The sequence below is a fragment of the Petromyzon marinus genome, chromosome 28, assembly GCF_048934315.1.
Source record: "Petromyzon marinus isolate PM22_M1 ecotype Great Lakes invasive population chromosome 28, UKy_Petmar_22M1.pri1.0, whole genome shotgun sequence".
Taxonomy (NCBI): domain Eukaryota; kingdom Metazoa; phylum Chordata; class Hyperoartia; order Petromyzontiformes; family Petromyzontidae; genus Petromyzon; species Petromyzon marinus.
The window spans coordinates 3,855,193-3,872,720 of NC_133694.1; the positions used below are offsets into that span (position 1 = coordinate 3,855,193).

A 17,528-nucleotide genomic window follows, 5' to 3' on the forward strand; every position below is an offset into this window, starting at 1 on the left:
GTGTGGACCACAAGAGGTGCTCGCTGATGGCACTCGCCCCAGCAGTCGCCCGCTGTTAGAGGCTCCGCCGTGGTGGTGGATCGTCGTGCCGTGTGCCCACGTGATGGTGGTGGGGGATCGTCGTGCCGTGTGCCCACGTGATGGTGGTGATGGTGGTGGTGGATCGTCGTGCCGTGTGCCCACGTGATGGTGGTGATGGTGGTGGTGGATCGTCGTGCCGTGTGCCCACGTGATGGTGGTGGGGGATCGTCGTGCCGTGTGCCCACGTGGTGATGGTGATGGTGGGGGATCGTCGTGCCGTGTGCCCACGTGGTGATGGTGGTGGGGGATCGTCGTGCCGTGTGCCCACGTGATGGTGGTGGTGGTAGGGGATCGTCGTGCCGTGTGCCCACGTGATGGTGGTGGTGGTGGGGGATCATCGTGCCGTGTGCCCGCGTGTGCCTCCAGCCCCCGGAGCCGCGCGGCGTCTCGCTGGGCATGATCAAGGAGCTCGTGAGCCGAGGCCACCCGGACTTCTGCACCGACCGGCAGCAGGATGCCTTCCAGTTCTTCAACTACATGATTAGCCTCATCGAGGTAGACCGTCTCAACCGTCAGACAATTGGGCAGTCGTGCACACGCACTGCACACACGTGCGCGCGTACTGCACGCGCAGCGCCTCTGATTACCACGGTTGGCTGCGTACGGTGCGAAAGAAGTTCAACGTACATGCACGCGCCGCCTAATCCGGGACCTGCCCTCCACGGAAGTCCGAGATGTGCAGCCTAAACTGTGGTGACACCAGGCCTGTGGTGACGCCAGGCCCGTGCGATGCTCATTGATGACCCTGCCACGTGCCGTGTGCCATGAGCCGTGCACCACGCACCGTGCGCATTGTGCCGTGTGGCGCTTGCCGTCCACGACGCGCTCTCTGCGCTATACCGTGCACTCTTGTGCCATCCGCCGTGTGCTTTGTGCCATTGTAATCATGTCGTCTCAGTCCGTAGGCCCAGAGCTGAGGTTTCACCCGTTGGTGCCTTCCTGGGGTGGCGTAAATTCAGCGGCTCGAATCTCTTCGTGGCAAGATAACAGTGAAAACCACCTTCATTTAATTCACTCCTATTGGCCACGTAAATAAATCGTTACAACTTAAGTTTTGCTACCTTTGGTGGTACCGATTTCTGTTCTGGCCCATGGACTCTCTTTTTACCACGTGCTCTGTGCCATGTGCCTCCATGTACAGTGTCCCCTGTGCCATGTACCATATGCGCTGTGCCGTGTCCTCTTTGCCCTGTGCCATGTACCATGTCTCTCGTTTCACGTACCTTCACGTACCATCTCCCCCCTGTGCCATGTACACCACGTGCTCTGAGCCATGCACCATATGTCCTGTCCCATGTACCTTCACGTACCATCTCCCCCCTGTGCCATGTACACCACGTGCTCTGTGCCATGTGCCGCCACGTACCGTGTCCCCTGTGCCATGTACACCACGTGCCCTGTGCCATGTGGCCTGTGCCCAGCGTGCCACGAGTTTGAGTCCGGCGTGCCCGCGGCGTCTCCGCAGATGAACAGTGGTGCCGAGGCGACGTCGCCGAGCCGGGCGTTTGCGTTCCGCTTGGAGGAGCGCGTGCAGTGCTGCCAGTCGCGCAAAGTTCGCTACCAGCACCGGCCCGAGCACTCCGTCAGCCTGCCGGTGCCGCTCGAGTCGGCGCACAACCGAGGTGGGGGTGGGGGGGAGTCTCTGCTCGCCGGGCGGTGCTAGCGGCCGGGTGGGCGTGGCCTTTGTAAAAGTGGGACGGTGCTGAAGGAGGCGGTGGCTCCCCAGGTGCCTGAGTACAGAACGGCTTGCGCAGTTATAGAATTGTCGTAAATCCGGTTAAATGTAAGACTCGACATAGCCCCCAATTCGGTGAGTGGCTTAAGGCAGCAAAGCATCGTAAAGTTAATTTTAATTGTTTAACTTGGACTTTGACAACCGACATAATAGTGGTCCTGAACCACCCCTTAAGTTGTCTCCTAACTCCACAACGCTTAACTGTCTCGGCTACCTCATTTACTTGGGGACTTGACGAACGTCAACTTCTGCCCCGTCTATAATTGCGCACGCCGTTTCTGTACTCGGGCCCAGGGAGTTCAGCGTGGCCGCACCGCCTGCACACTCAATCTACGCCCCCCCCCCCCCCCCCCCCCCCCCCACTCTGTGCAGGGGAGCTGCTGGAGGTGGAAAGGAAGCGGCGCGAGGCGGTGGAGCAGGGGCGGCCGGAGCCCCGGGGGGTGCGCGCCCGCGTGCCCTTCGGGGCCTGCATGCAGGCCTTCGCCGAGCCCCAGAACGTCGATGACTTCTGGAGCTCCGAGCTGCAGGCCAAGGCGCCGGCCGTGAAGTACGCGCGCACGCCGCGGGCACGCACGTGGGCACGCCGCCATGGTGGCGGTGGTGGTGCTGCTGCTGGCCCAATAGGGACCCAGAGCAGCAATTATGTTTGGCAGGTTGGCTAGTTGGTCGGGTATACAGGTTCGCGTTCTGTTGCCCGGTTGGTTTAGGCGTAGGGCTGGCGTTTGGATGAGCGCGTTGGTTAGGGGTAGGGGATAGCCTTTGGTAGGCTCATTGGTTAGGATTGGGGATAGGGCTGGCGTTTGGTTGGCTAGCATAATCGGACTCTTTACCCCTCCTTCACATCGATGGTACGTGGACTTTTGACATCGATGTACACCAGTTGTTTCCGGCGTTCCAAGCACATGGTTTGTTTTCTCCAGCGTGTCACAGGTTGGATGTTGGAGCCGGGTAAGGGGCCTGGGGTGGCACATGTACTGGACAGCCGCTCTGTCAACCCATCCCCATATTGTGCGAATCATAGCGGTCATTTCAAAGTCAAATACAGTGGTATCTCGGCACACGTCGTTAATTCGTTCCAGAAGGTAGGAGGACTTATACCGAACATGACGAATAGCAAAATAAAATTTTTTTCCCATAATAAATAAAGGGAAAGGAAATAATCCGTTCCAGAGTATAAGACAGGATATTTTATATGGCATATTATACATTAATGGGGTTGTATAAGATAATGTAGACACTACTTATTACTAAAATGCATACATAAATTAAAATAAATAAATACATTGAATAAATTTAAAACACGTGAAAATTCACAGAGAGTTCTAGCAAGGTTTGTGCACTGAACGAGATCTACTCTACAGGCAGACTGAGGAGCGGCGCTTTGTTTTAGTCGTGAACGGGGTCTACGTGGGTACGCGGTGACTCATCCCGACCCATACAAGTTCTAGCAAGCGTGTCGTATCCCAAGCAAGACGTCGTATCCCAAGGCATTTTTTTTCTCGTCAAAACACGACGTGTACCAAATTCGACGTATTCCAAAGCGGTCGTATAACGAGGCATGACTGTAATTAATTTTTCGGGTATTCTCGGTGGAAGGCCCAATGAGCTCGTGACCCATAATTAATCCTGATGGCCAATGCGTGGATGTGTAAGCAATAGCTTGCTTATGGAAGCATTAAAGTGCAGTAAAAATAACTGATTTTGCTGTACTGCCCTCAGCTTGCCACGGTGAAGCCGCGCAACTTGTTATGACCAATTATTTGTGCTTGGTGGTCACCCAATTTCGAGAACTATCCAGGGTCAGCCCTGCTTAGCGTTCCCGGTGATCTGGTCATAGGCAGTATTAAATAAACTAAACTATTTTTTTATTTTACCAGGGAAGGCCCACTGAGCAATATAGATATTATTGAGAAGCGACCTGGCTATCACAAATGATAGCTCAGCGAAGTGGCGTATCCATCATGTGGACATTTATAGCAGCCAAATACTCTGAAACCCGTGATGTTGATTCTAAATGCGGAGGAAAAAACCAGAGGACCCGGAAAAAAATTCACGCGACCACGCGGAGAGAGAGACATGCAAAATACAAATATACAGCAGCAGGCGTCAGGGTCGGGATCGAACCCACGACCTCCTGTATACCAGGCAAGGTAGTTAACAGCTCGGCACCAGTAACAGCGCTGCCACCGTGGCCACGGACCAAACCCGGCTGCATTTCTCAGTCGGCACATGTCAAACAAACTGTACAGTAACGTGAGTCCAACATGATACCCGTACTAGGTCTCGGTACGAATCAAATCCTGCCACCCAAACATAGATCCCAATTCCTACACTGTCCAGGTTAAACCTGGACAGTCAAACCTGGACAGTCAGGGAATTGGAATCTGCCTTGTTAAGGGAAAACTTTTTTCGGCAGATCATTTCAGTAGATTTATTGGAAGTTAAAGATATTTTCGTGACTGTAGAGGTTTCTGCCGAGAGTACGATGTAAAGACATTCTGCGTTACACACACATACAAAGACAGTGACACACACACACTCTCTTACATACACACCGTCTCTCACACCCTCACACACACGCACTCCCTTACGTGCACACCATCTCTTACAAGCTAACACACACACGCACACACTCATGCACACACTCACATTCCCTCACATACACAGCCACACAAAGATCCCCCATATAGTCGTAACAGACTGTTAGGGCACGTGCTATTAGCGAGCATCTATGAAGGCCGGGACGGCACACGAGGGGGTGGGTGGTCAAAGTCACGCCCGACCGCCTTTGTCTCCCCAGTGGGGGATGTTTACACACCGCACCAGGTACTCATTTGAGGGCTGAGTCGACCTAGGGGAGACCCACGACCGGTTCAGATAATTGTCACTAGTCTTGACCGTGAGCGGGAATCGAACGTAGCGCAGAGCACTGCCCGCTCTGCCACCGCTCACACACTCCCAGTATCTATGCAGAGGGGCAATCTGTCCAGAGTCAGATCCCAAAATAGCCTCGGTCGTCAGACGCTGCTAACCATTCGCTCGCGTGGACCCCCGTGTCTCTCTCTCTCTCTCTGCGCGACACGCAAATATACACGCGTATATAGATGCATGTGTGTGTGTGTATCGCTGTGGCGTACTTCACAGTGACGCGGTAATCCGTTCTTGCCGTGTCGGTGTCGTCGTTTCTCTGCAACATCGATGGTTTTTTTCCCGTACTTTTGTGGGAATCTCCCACGTTGTTGTATCATAGCCACGGCAGCTGCCTATAACGGTGACCGCCGTGCGGGGAACATAACCAAATAACCTCGTCACTCGAACTGACAATATCTAATTAAACCAATCCGCTCAGTGACAGGTTAACCCCTGGGGTTGCCGCGCTCGTCTTTGGCATTGCTTCCTTGTGTCCGATTGGCCGTTATAATAGACTGGCTATTAATGGCTTTCTGTGCCGGACCCGTCGTCTCGGCTCCGTCCCTCTTACACACGTACAGATAGACAAGCCCTTTTGCCAATCCACTGCTGGATGAGCCCCTCCCCCCCTATACGCCGTGCGGGTCGTTGCGGATGGGCGGGGTGGGGGTTATTTTATTCGTCATACTTCACCGCAGCTGGTCAGTGCCGATTTGGTGACGTTCGAAGTCCCCGGGACAAGGTTATCATTTAGCTCCGGGCTGGGACTCAAACTCGTGTTGGGGCCCAGTTCACAGCCACTTTCGCTGCGGCTCCTCTCTCAAAGCGATTCTCTCAAGGCGGGAGGAGAGCGGATGTGGGAGCATAGTAAGGCACTGCCCTCTGCTGCCCGTAACGGAGCCCCCACTACAGCAGTGTAAACTAAAACTATATATTTTTTTTATCTTATCAGGTAAGGCCCACTGGAGCTATGTTAGCTCTTTGTCAGCAGCGACTTGGCTATCACAAATGATAGCTCAACGAAGTGGCTTATCACGTGCAAATGTACAGCAGCCAAATACTCCTAGACGCGTGAATTTTGATTTAAAAAAATGTGGAGGGAAAAACCGGAGGAGCGTCAGAGTCGGGATCAAACCCACGGCCTCTTGCATGCCAGGCGAGGATGGTTAACCTCTCCCCGCCGTGGCATCCCTAGCCGCCAGTCACCTTATTATCCAGCCTCTGAACCCCACTTGGCTTCCAAGGTCTGACGAGGTCGGGCGGATTCCCTGTGGTTTTGGCACACGCACGCTCCCCCCTAACCCGAACCCAACTCTCCGAAACATCGCCACGCGGAGCCACGCGGAGCCACGTGTGTCTTGGATAAGTTGCCCATTGGCAACGGCCTCAGCGGTGGCGCGTTCGGCGCCGGTCGCGGAGGTTCGCGGTTCAGGACCCGGCGGCCGCCCCCGGTTAATACTGCGATGCGTGTTTTACCGATGAAATACGTCCGCTCCACAGCGGGCGTTCAAGATCAACCACCACGTCATTCTAAAAAGAGGAAGCCATGGTCTGAATTTGCCAAGTGTTGTAAATCACCGGCAAATTTACCTCGATGTGTAAAGCCACACGGAGACATTGGCCCCCTGCTGTGAAACCACCGTGGACTGCACTTGTCTGTGGCCCATGGCGCCCTCACGATAGCCTCGTGCTACCGATGCTCTTCGCTGGATTGGTAGTGCAATAGTCTCGCGTTATGGGATAGCCTCACGGTATGAGATAGCCTCACGGTATGAGATAGCCTAGCACTACCGGTGCTCTTTGCTGGATTGGTAGCGCGATGGCCTCGCTCTACGTGCTGACGACAAATGTGTTTCTCCTCCCCCCAAAATCCCTAGAACCTCGTGGTTTTCAACGTTCCCGGAATACCTCGTGATCCACCTGAAGAAGTTCACATCAGAGCAGGACTGGGTCCCGAAGAAGATCGGTAAACACACGATCAGCGAGTTGCGCACCCAGCCAACACATTTAGGAGTGAGCGAATCGCTTCCACCTTCATATAAAGTCGCTCGTATTTTATTTTGGTTTGGCATAAACTCCCATGCGGTTTAACACAAAAGCATCTGTGGATCATACAGTATGGGCGTAGTATTATTCTGTTGTGATACGCTTTCTCACAATTTATGGATTTGATTATTGTTGGCATTAACCAAGCTAATAGGGCCCCGTAGTGTGGAAGTGGCGACTCCACAAATGACTCCACTGTGCTGATGAGTCCCAGTCGGCCACATTCACTCAAAGTTATTGGTTATGGTGACCTCGGTCAAGAAGACCACAATGCATTTCTTCAGGAAATGCCGATGTGTTGAATATGCACGGACGCTGTGTGCTTTTTCCACATTTCCGTACGTTGTTCGAAAACGTACGTTTTAAATGACGAGTGAGATTGGGGTTGTTTTCTTTGGTTCTTTCGGTAAAGTCACGTAGAATGAGAATAAAATAATAAATTGATAAAATAAAATAATATAACACAATAAAAATTCTCACGACGTGTTATTTTATTTTATTTTATCAATTTATTATTTTATTCTCATTCTACGTGACTTTACCGAAAGAACCAAAGAAGATGAACCCTTGCAGTCACGAAAGCTTTAAATCGAAATTGGGGTTGTTTTTTCTTCTTTTCGCTGCGGAAGGAAAGCGAAGAACCCCAGTGTGTAACAGGGCGAGACCGTATACAGACTCCACACAGCAACAAGGCGCCCTAACCGGGAACCGAACCCGGGGCCTTCTTGCTGTGAGGCGCCAGCATCACGATCGATGCCCCCACCTCACCCCCCTTGTGCAGACGTCTCGGTGGACATGCCCGATGAGCTGGACCTTAACGAGCTGCGGGGAACGGGGCTGAAGGCCGGCGAGGAGGAGCTGCCCGACATCTCCCCGCCCGGCCTCCTCTCGTCGTCGCCGTCGCTGAGGCGCCGCTGTGCCGGGCGCCATCGCTCCTGGGGGGGCGGCCAAGACGAGGATGATGAGGATGATGATGAGAGCGGGGACGGAGAGGGGATCAGAGGTGGGCGGGGGGGGGCTTTGCGCGCGAGGGCGTCTGTGCGTATGTAGGGAGCGGTAGCGTAGCGGTGAGCGCTACGAACCTGAAGGACCCAAGTTCGATTCCCGCTCACGGCCAACATCAGTGACGATTATCTGTACCGGTCCTGAGCCTCCCCTTGGTAGACTCGGCCTCAAATGAGTACCTGGTGCGGTGTGTAAACATCGCCTCTGGGGAGACAAAGGCGGTCGGGCGTGGCGCTGACCACCCACCACCGTCGTGTGCCGTGCCGGCCTTCATAGGTGCTCGCTAACAGCGCTTGCCCCAACAGTATGTCACAGGCAAATGGGGGATCTTTGTTTATGCGCCAACAATATCTACAAAGATCCCCCGTGTAGCCTTAACAAACTGCTTGGGGCAAGGTCCCCAAGCATGAAGGTCCGGTGCGGCACACAAGGAGGTGGCGCGTGGCCAGCACCACCCTCCGGCCGTCTTTCTCTCCCCAGTGCCGATGTTTACACACCCGCGCCAGGTGTTCGTTCGTCACGCTCAGGAGAGTCTTCGCTGGCCGCATCTGGCCCCCACGGGCCATCAGACAAAGACCGCTGTGCTGGCGTGCATCACGGCCGGTAGCATTCACTGCCCAGCGTAGCATCTTCTGCATCGTTGGTGCGCTCTTCCTCCCCCCTTCCCCGACCTCAAACCCCGCCAACGGCACCGGGCAGTGCCGTTCCTTGACGAGGTGGCCGTCTCGACCCTGGAGGAGATGGGGTTCCCGCGCGAGGCCTGCCGCAAGGCCGTCTACTTCTCCGGGAGCCTGGGCCTCGAGCCTGCCGTCGACTGGATCATGAATCACCTCGACGACCCCAGTAAGTCACCAGGCCTACCCCCCCGCCCGGCCCTTCCACACCTGCCTCCCCGTTACCATGTGACATATGGGCACCGCGGTGGTGAGATGTTAACTGCCTCGCCTGGTGTATAGGAGATTGTAGGTTTTTGATCCCGAACATGACACCTGCATTTTTGGAGTTTGCGGGTCTCTCTTTCTGTGGCCGTGTGGATTTGTCTCCAGGCCCTCCGGTTATTCCCTCCACGATTGGCTGCTATAAATTTCTACATGATGAGCCACATTTCGTTGAGCTATCATTTGTGATAGCCAGGACGCTCCTGAAAAAGAGCTACATAGCACAGTGGGCCTTACCTGGTAAAATAAAATAAAAACTGTAGTTTAATAAATATGAGTTTCTATTCTTACCAATGCCCAGACCTGGCAGAGCCACTGCACATCCCGGGACAGCTGTCACCTCCGTGCGGCGAGCGGGCAGCGGGAGACGGAGAGCTGGGAGGGCGGCGGCAACACGGCCGCCGGAAGATGTCGCGGCCGTCTCAGCCGCCCCCGCCCGAGGAGAGCGTCGCGATGATCGTGTCGATGGGGTTCACACGCAGCCGCGCCTTCCGCGCCCTCACGGCCAACGTGAGCGCGCGCAGTCATCGCCCGCACCGTCATCGTCGTCATCATTCTTTTAAAACAACGAGGGCATTTCTTAGTGGCGCCATTTTTACGTCGTGCAAGGCCCGACAAGAACGAGCTACTGGGCCGCGCACTTTTAAATATCGATTGAAAACTAATTTTATTGTCCTTCCCAAGCACCTCCGATTAGCACGGTTGGCTATGTACGGTGCGAAAGAAGTTCAACATATATACATATACGCTTCACAGACGAGTATCGTCTGCAGTGGTTTCTTAGCAACAGGCGACGTTGCCATGCGGCTTTTCCCAATTCAGCGGTTGGCGATTATCTTTCAAATGTGGCCCGTGGCGCCGGCGATCATGACCTCCTCTTTTTCGAGGAACGTAAAAGCACCTTTAAATATCCGCTGTGAAGCAGGTGGCATGTATTTGTTTTTTTGTTAATGCATCTCTGGTATTAACCAGGGTGGCCGCTGGGCTCCACCAGCTGGGCCACGTCGCCGCCCATCGATTGCGACGCTCGTTAATCGGTGAAAAACGTCTTGGCGCATAGCCCGCATCACTTCCAACAGCGAAGTGATTACCGTCGTCGTCATCATCTCCAACATCATCATTGGCATAATCACCACGAAGAATAATAATAATAATGATGATGCGCCTTACTCAGGAAAGCATCGAGTGTCACGAGGGTCTTGCGTCGTCGTTTTGCAGAACAACAACCTGGAGCGCGCCACCGACTGGATTCTGACCAACATGGCGGACGCGGGCTCGGATGGGGACGAGGAGGACGAGGAGGAGGAGGGGGCAGCGGCAGCAGCAAAAGGGGCAGCAGCAGCATTGGGGGCAGCAGCAGGGGTACCAGCAACAGCAGCATCGGGGGCAGCAGCAGCAGGAGTACCAGCAACAGCAGCAGAAGGGGCAGCAGCAGGAGTACCAGCAACAGCAGCAGGAGGGGCAGCTGCAGTGAACGCTGCTCCTGCTAAGGTGGAACCTGTGGCGCCCAGCAGCACCGCCCTCCCAGAGGCCCACAGGAACGGGCCTCTCCCGAGCAGCGCGATGAGCAACGGGATGTCGGAATACCCCGACGGGCCCGGACGTGAGTGCCGCTACGCACGAACACAAATGGCGTCGTGATTTAGACGCTTCGTAGTCCGTCATGTCGGTGATTCGCACCAAGTTGGCGCTGCTGACCGAGATCCTGGGTTCAATTCCAGGCAGATGCCTGTGATTAAACAGGTGCTCAAGTGTAGCGAGTTCATGATAATTGGTGATGCCTCGGTGGTGGTGGTGATGGTGACACCATGATGATTCTTATCATCATCAGCTGCTGCAATTGACAGCAGACCCGCGATCCCTCTCTCACGCGTGTGCTGTGTCTTTGTCTTTTGTACGCGTGCTGCACATGTGGTGTGCGTTTCTGCTATGCAGGCTACCGTCTGTTTGCCTTCATAAGCCACATGGGCACATCCACCATGTGCGGACACTACGTGTGCCACATCCGCAAGGAGGGCCGGTGAGTCGTGCCCAGCAGCCTACTTGCTCTACTGCAACCTGCCGCTGGCCATCGCGTAGCGCAGGAGTCACATGCACACACACACGGTGCGCTCAGAGCGAACCACCACCATCCTCATCGTCTGCATCAACAGTGGCATCCATTTATAATTCTTTCATTATTACAATCATCTTCATCATCATTTATCAACACCATCAACAGCGTCAATTCATCATTATCCATTTATAATCACCGTCATCTTTGTCTGCGTTGCCATGAACATAATCTTTATCATCATCATCATCAAAAGCCTAAAGAACAATTAAAGATCAGCTGACACGACTCAACAAATCCTTTCAAATGGAATGTTTAGGAGTGACTCCACAGTGTTCGTTGATAATTCTTCGTTTGCTGCACCTGCTGCCGTCTCAATTGCTGCTGTTTCCTCCTAGAGCGTGTAGGCCGTGAGCTGCTCTGTTTGCACAGTCCAACCTCGCGCTGTGACATCGTCTCATTACGGCCACGGGCGCCTTTTTTACCGCCCTGAATGGGTCTCAAACGGCGCGGCTAAAATACGAATCTGCTAATCGCAGATAATGCAGGGGGCCATCTCTCACTCGGACGCCTTCAGACTGTGGCGTTGCAGCGGTTTCTAATGTGCGCGACTTAAAATGTTCTCTTCGTGAGGCACTCCACGTTCAAAGAATCCTTACATTTTAAACTTATTTTAAACACAACCAAACAATTCATAAAAAAGTATTTTTTTTATTTACGAAAATAATTTCACATCTTCAGCTTGGTGGGGCGGTGCCCCAACACCCCTAGCGGACGAACCGCACCAAACAATTATACCAATCGTTATCAGCTATTACAAAAACTTATATTTTCAACACAAAATCACTCTAATCATCCTCCATTATATATTAAGTTAAGTTGGATTGTTCAAAATAAACAAGTTATTAACGCTCCTAATAGCAATTAAATAACTCGCCACGAGGCGCGGCGCCATTTTCTTTTCAGACTTTTTTAGTGCAACAATGGCAAATACAACTAAAAATAAGTGAACATCTCATACTTGCAAGCGATCACAGACACCCTCCATGCCACAACACCGCAGCTCAATTTCTCTGTCAATGGGATTGAGCTCCCAGCGTTATTATTCGAGAACCAATTATTAATATTCGAGACCCAATAATTCTAAGTATTTTACATATTGAAATCAACTTCAAATTCTTAATTGTGCATATCTTCATGCCCACCAACTGAATCAACAGTCAACTAACATTACCGAGCTCCTGTCAGTTGATTGAGATTTAAGTCATATCGATTTAAGTTATAAATTTACACTACGTAACACAATTTTTGTTCCTGGGTAGTAAGTGTTATTTCGTAATTGCTTCTGCCTAAAAAGTATAGAAAATGGCTATTATTCCCCACAAACTTTGCTTTTGTGACCAGGACAGTAATATTTTGCAATTTACCTATTTTCAATGAGAACACGTGCGAATTTGTGTCTTTTCGCTCACATAAAGTCTGAAAAAAACAACATATGAATCAAAAATTAACATGTATTTATACTAAAGTAATACAAAAAATACTACAAAAGATTTAGAAGTGAGTAGTTTTTCGACATTTACGATTATACTGTAAATTAATTTCACGAATCAGCCCCCAAATGTAGTCTCCCATCATGTTCTCGTTATATTGTCCTTGGAAGCGACGTTCAAAGTCCAGTATATCCTGCTGGAAGCGCTCTCCTTGATCCACCGAGTACCCTCCCATGTTCTCCTTGGATTTATCAAGATGAGCATCAAGGATATGGACTTTGAGGGACATCTTACAGCCCATTGTGCCGTAGTTCTTCAACAGTCTCAACCAGCTCCACGTAGTTTTCGACCTTGTGATTGCCCAGGAAGCCACGAACCACTGCGACAAAGCTGTCTCAAGCCGCTTTCTCTTTACTAGTGAGCTTCTTGAGGAATTCATTGCACCCCAGGATCTTCTTTATCTGTGGTCCAAAGAAGACGCCGGCTTTGACCTTTGCCTCAAACAGCTTAGGGAAGAAGTCTTGAAGATACTAGTAGGCTGCCGACTCCTTATCTACAGCTCTGACAAATTATTTCATAAGGCCAAATTTGATGTGCAATGGTGGCATCAGTACCTTCCGGGGGTCCACCAGTGGCTCCCACTTGACGTTGTTCCTCCCCACAGAGAACTCGGTCCGCTGTGGCCAGTCCCTCCTGTGGTAGTGCGCCTTGGTGTCCCTGCTGTCCCAAAGGCAAAGATAGCAGGGAAACTTGGTAAAACCGCCTTGGAGACCTATCAGGAATGCCACCATTTTGAAGTCTCTGATGACCTCCCAGCCGTACTCATCATACTTCAAGGCGTCCAGCAAGGTCTTGATGCTGCTGTAATCCTCTTTGAGGTGCACCGAGTGAGCCAGGGGAAGAAACGGTTACTTGTTACCATTATGGAGCAGCACGGCTTTGAGGCTCCTGGATGAGCTGTCGATGAAGAGGCACCACTCATTCTGGTTACAGGCGATTCCGATTGCCTCGAAGAGACTGGTCACAACGTGGCAGAAGCAGAGCCCATCTTGACGGGTGAAGAAGCTGCAAAAAGGTTGGTGATGCTTCCTCTGATCTGCGACTTGCACACTTTTACCAAACAAGTTCCACTGCTTGAGCCTAGACGTCAAAAGCTCGGCATTATACTTGGTGAGACCAAGATCTCTAATCAAGTCGTTGAGGTCTTTTGGTTGGGGTAGTATGGGTTTCTCTCCTCAGCTCCACCTCTGAAATTGTCATCTGGATCTACGTCTTCCTCGCTCTCTGACTTGCTGCTCTCTTTTAAAGACGGCTGCTCTCTCTCCAGAGGACTGGGTACGGGGAGCTCATGGCAGTGTGGCACCAGGGCCAGTCCGACGTTTGGAAGGGTCCACCATGCAGAAGTAGCAGTTGCTTGAGTGGTCAGTGGGTTACCGCCAAATTCTTGGGATAGCGAACTTCATGGCTCTCTTTTCCCCTCTGTACCATCTTACAAAAATAAATGTATTTCACCCATGACTAATGTATAAGAGATTCTCGCAACATTTTTCATATATGATATATTTTTTTCAATAACATTGAAAAACATTTTAAAATAAAAACTTTAACAATTTAAAATTTTTAAACAAATTTTCTAACATAAAATTCCGAGCAACAATTGTCCATCTTACCTTCCAGAGTTTTTTTTGCATTGCTCGCAGGTGAAATGAGCTGCCCAGGGTTTGTCTTGATCCCTGACAGGCATGCCGAAAAATGCCTTGCAGGCCTCACATCTTAGCAGATGCTTCCACAGAGTACTTTTTCACTCTTGTCTTGATAAATTGGCCGCAGACAAAGCAAAATGCATCTACCGGATAATTGCAGCCTCTTGATGCCATCTCAGAAAAATACAGATATGTATCCACTTAGGCAGCTGGAACTAAACTGAACTCGTGGGTATATTCTTAGCTCTTTCGGTAAAGTCACGTTGAAGGGAAACAATAAAATAATAACATATATATAAAACAATAAAAATTCTCACGACGTTTCGACCATAACACAAACGGTCGTCATCAGGCTTAAGGCCCCTGTATTTATACTACTAGTTATATGACTGGAAAGTTCTAGAATGTTCTAGAAGTTACTCCAAGTTTACTCAGCACTGAATGTATCTGGAATGTTATGGAAAATAGGTACATTTCTAAATATCACTGTCTTGGTCACAAAAGCAAAGTTTTTGTGGAATAATAGCCATTTTCTGTACTTTTGAGGCATAAGCAATTAGGAAGTAACATTTACTACCCAGGGACAAAAAAAATGGTTACAGTCTTATTTGAGCGAATGTAAAGTTCAGCTCACCAGGCACCAAGACTGCCCCAAATCTAAATTTGGGGGCTTGCCCCCGACTCTACTGTGCACGTGGGTCTCGGGCTCCAATCGCTGATCACCATAGCCTTCTCTTAAGTAAAGAAAAACACGCACCTGGCTCTCCATAGCAATTAGCAGATTGCACAAATTATACGTGTGATGAATCAAGGGTGAGCTCAAACCGGCTACATTCACCCCTCCTGAACCACACTATACTCATGGCACTCCATTCAGGAAAGTGGTTGCCAGTTATCTCCTCACTGTTGCCCGATTCACTTTCCCTATTCTCCATCTCACCTTTTCCCTATTTCACGGTTTCCCTATTCACTGTGTCCCTGCTTCCCTATCCTCCTCCGCCTTTCCTCGCCTTCCCTGCCCATTCTGCCCCACCCCTCCGCTTGCCCCGCCGACTACGTCCGCAGGTGGGTGATCTACAATGAGGACAAGGTGTGCGCCTCCGAGAAGCCTCCCAAAGACCTCGGATACCTCTACTTCTACAAGCGCATGCAGGGCTGAGAGAGGCGCCCACACCAAGCCCCCAGCAGCAGTCACCGGTCCCGTCAGCCACTGCAGCAGCCCCCCCCCCCCGCCCCGTCAGAGGCACGGGGTGGGGGTAAGAGTGGGGTAGCGTGCACAATGACTTCTCCAAATCTGGACGTACCCCCCCCCCACCCCCGTCAAAGTGCAACGTGGTGCAGGGTGGGGTCGCCACTTGTGTCCGGGTTTTTCTTCCCCAGCATTGAGGAAGCAGCTGTCCTGGGAAATCTGTCATTCTTTGCTGAACATTAAAATATCCCATTTTTTTGCTCATCTACATAATAATGATATACTTCTCAAGGCGATGCATTCACATGCAGCTCTCTCCCCTATTCTGGTATTGTATGTTGAACTTCTTTCGCACCGTACGCGCTAATCAGCGGTGCCGGGGAAGGACAACAAATAACCACAAAAAGCAGTTATAAAGAAATTCGTTTTCAAATGTTGAAATTATCTTCCCATGATATGTCCTGGGTTTTCTGTTGTTATTCTGCAGAGGTGGCAACCCTAGCATAGGGAAGTCTTCAATCACATCCTTTGGGTAAGGCTACCAAATTTTTGGTAAGCTGGCCCCACCCCCAACCCCGCCTCACTTTAACAGCCTCATCCGCTGGCCCCATGCACACAGCGAGTGGGTGCGGCTCTCTCACTTTGGCCCTGCCCATCGCTCATAGGTCCCACCCACTCATCGTCCAGCTCCACTCACAACCCAGGTAGCTCCACCCTTAAGACTGTTTCGTAAAAATCACAAGGCCATGGGACGGCACTTGGGGCAACCTCCAGGAGTGTGTCGCGGCCAAAACAGGGACTTTTGGGGTAGCCTTAACTTTGTGAGATCCTATGTGGGAGGCGAGGGATGGATGCCAATGGGATGTGCAGATTTACCAATTTGTAGAGAGGGATGCTGAAAGCCAGGCACCGTTCTCTCTTACTAAGCCAATTGTTCGTTCCAGTGGTGAACTGGCAGGCCCCAATGAGCAGTGTTTCATTTACACTTGAATGGACATACGTAATCTAGACTCCCCCCCCCCCCTCCCATTGGCACCACCTATACACCCATGACATCTTGGGTACACCCACCTGCCAGGCCCTTGCCCAAGTTTCGTCCCTGTGGTAATGGGCATTGTGTACTGTGGGGTTTCCTTAGAGCAGTGGTGGGCAACCAACGCAACAAGAAGAGCCTTTTTTGTCGAACTCTGTAAAAAAAAAACTCTCAATATTTCAAGAGCCGCAATGCAATGCGAATAACGTCGCGCAAGCAGTACTTATAAGAGCCGCATGCGGCCCCGAAGCTGCAAGTTGCCGACCCCTGCCTTAGTGGCATGCCCTCTGCCTTATGCCTGGAGCTGAGAGCCTCAGGCACTACCTGCCCACGAGGGCAGGAGCAAGTAGCAGGCGTGCCGAGTGCAATGCTGCCGTGCGATCCGAGGCGGTGTCTAGAAAAGGATTTGCCAAAATTACGTTTAAAACTCACCACTTTGTGATGAGAGCCTTACTTGAAAAGTTCCCCACACTTCAACGAAAACAAATCTCAAGATTTGATGTTCGTTTTTCTGTCGAAAAATATAGCCACACATTTGAAAAGCTTTTGTGCACTTTACAATCCATAACTGTTTTGTAAAAAAAAAGCAAGTTGAGAAGTCCCTCTCGCAAGAGCGAAAGAGCCACCACCGTCACGAATTTATTTTTTGCGCGAGAGCGAGCTTGTCAGTTGACGACGGTGGAAGTGAACAAATGTTGCGGTCGAGTTTTGAGTGTTGAAACTGTCCCAGCGGCGTTCCCATACGGCGGCTTCGTGGGATTCGCTCAGCCGCGTTCCAGTGCCGCGACTGCATCACGAAAGCCCACCACTGATGTGGAAAAATGTAATTTTATTTTTAATGTAACTCGTTTGTTCTTGAACTCTGCTACCCTCGATTTTCGTGGAAAACGTGTACGGGCGGCGTGATTTTTTTGTTCTTTTCTTTCCGTGACCGCAGTTACATCGCAAAAAAACTGCACCCAAGTGAGATTTAAACAAAAAAAACGATGCCGAGGCTGTTTTCTTTGCTGATAGAGCAGCACGGACCTCCGTGATGAATAACGAAACAAACGATTATAAACACGACTGAATGTTAACAAATCGCACACCTAACAGGCTAATAAAAACGTTTGTACCAGAGCGAGCAATTTTCCGATTTATTTCAAGAGGCACGTTCCCACGCTGTGTGTGCGGGGAGGCCCTCAACCAGTGGATTGACTAGGAGTGGTCGACTTTGAGTTACATCCAGTATTTCCGACTGGTTTAGGGGTTGAACCCAGATTTTTGCAGAAGCTTACAAATGGATTTAAGAGGCGAGCTTCAGTTATTAAGGCATTTACATGGTGGTTTCTGCTCACAGCCA

The 17,528-nt window shown here is 51.1% G+C and overlaps 1 protein-coding gene across 1 annotated transcript in view; it reads left to right on the forward strand.

Annotated features, from left to right (window-relative positions):
* Positions 1-17,305, forward strand: part of LOC116946920 (ubiquitin carboxyl-terminal hydrolase 13-like) — a 48,684-nt gene extending 31,379 nt beyond the window's left edge. The window contains exons 11-20 of the mRNA XM_076070272.1: positions 448-576; positions 1,547-1,703; positions 2,189-2,363; positions 6,604-6,692; positions 7,554-7,775; positions 8,477-8,620; positions 9,017-9,225; positions 9,934-10,318; positions 10,651-10,735; positions 15,030-17,305. Coding sequence (XP_075926387.1) covers positions 448-576; positions 1,547-1,703; positions 2,189-2,363; positions 6,604-6,692; positions 7,554-7,775; positions 8,477-8,620; positions 9,017-9,225; positions 9,934-10,318; positions 10,651-10,735; positions 15,030-15,123 — 1,689 coding nt within the window. The 3' untranslated portion in view covers positions 15,124-17,305. The remainder of the gene's footprint in view (positions 1-447; positions 577-1,546; positions 1,704-2,188; positions 2,364-6,603; positions 6,693-7,553; positions 7,776-8,476; positions 8,621-9,016; positions 9,226-9,933; positions 10,319-10,650; positions 10,736-15,029) is intronic.
* Positions 17,306-17,528: the final 223 nt, after the last annotated feature.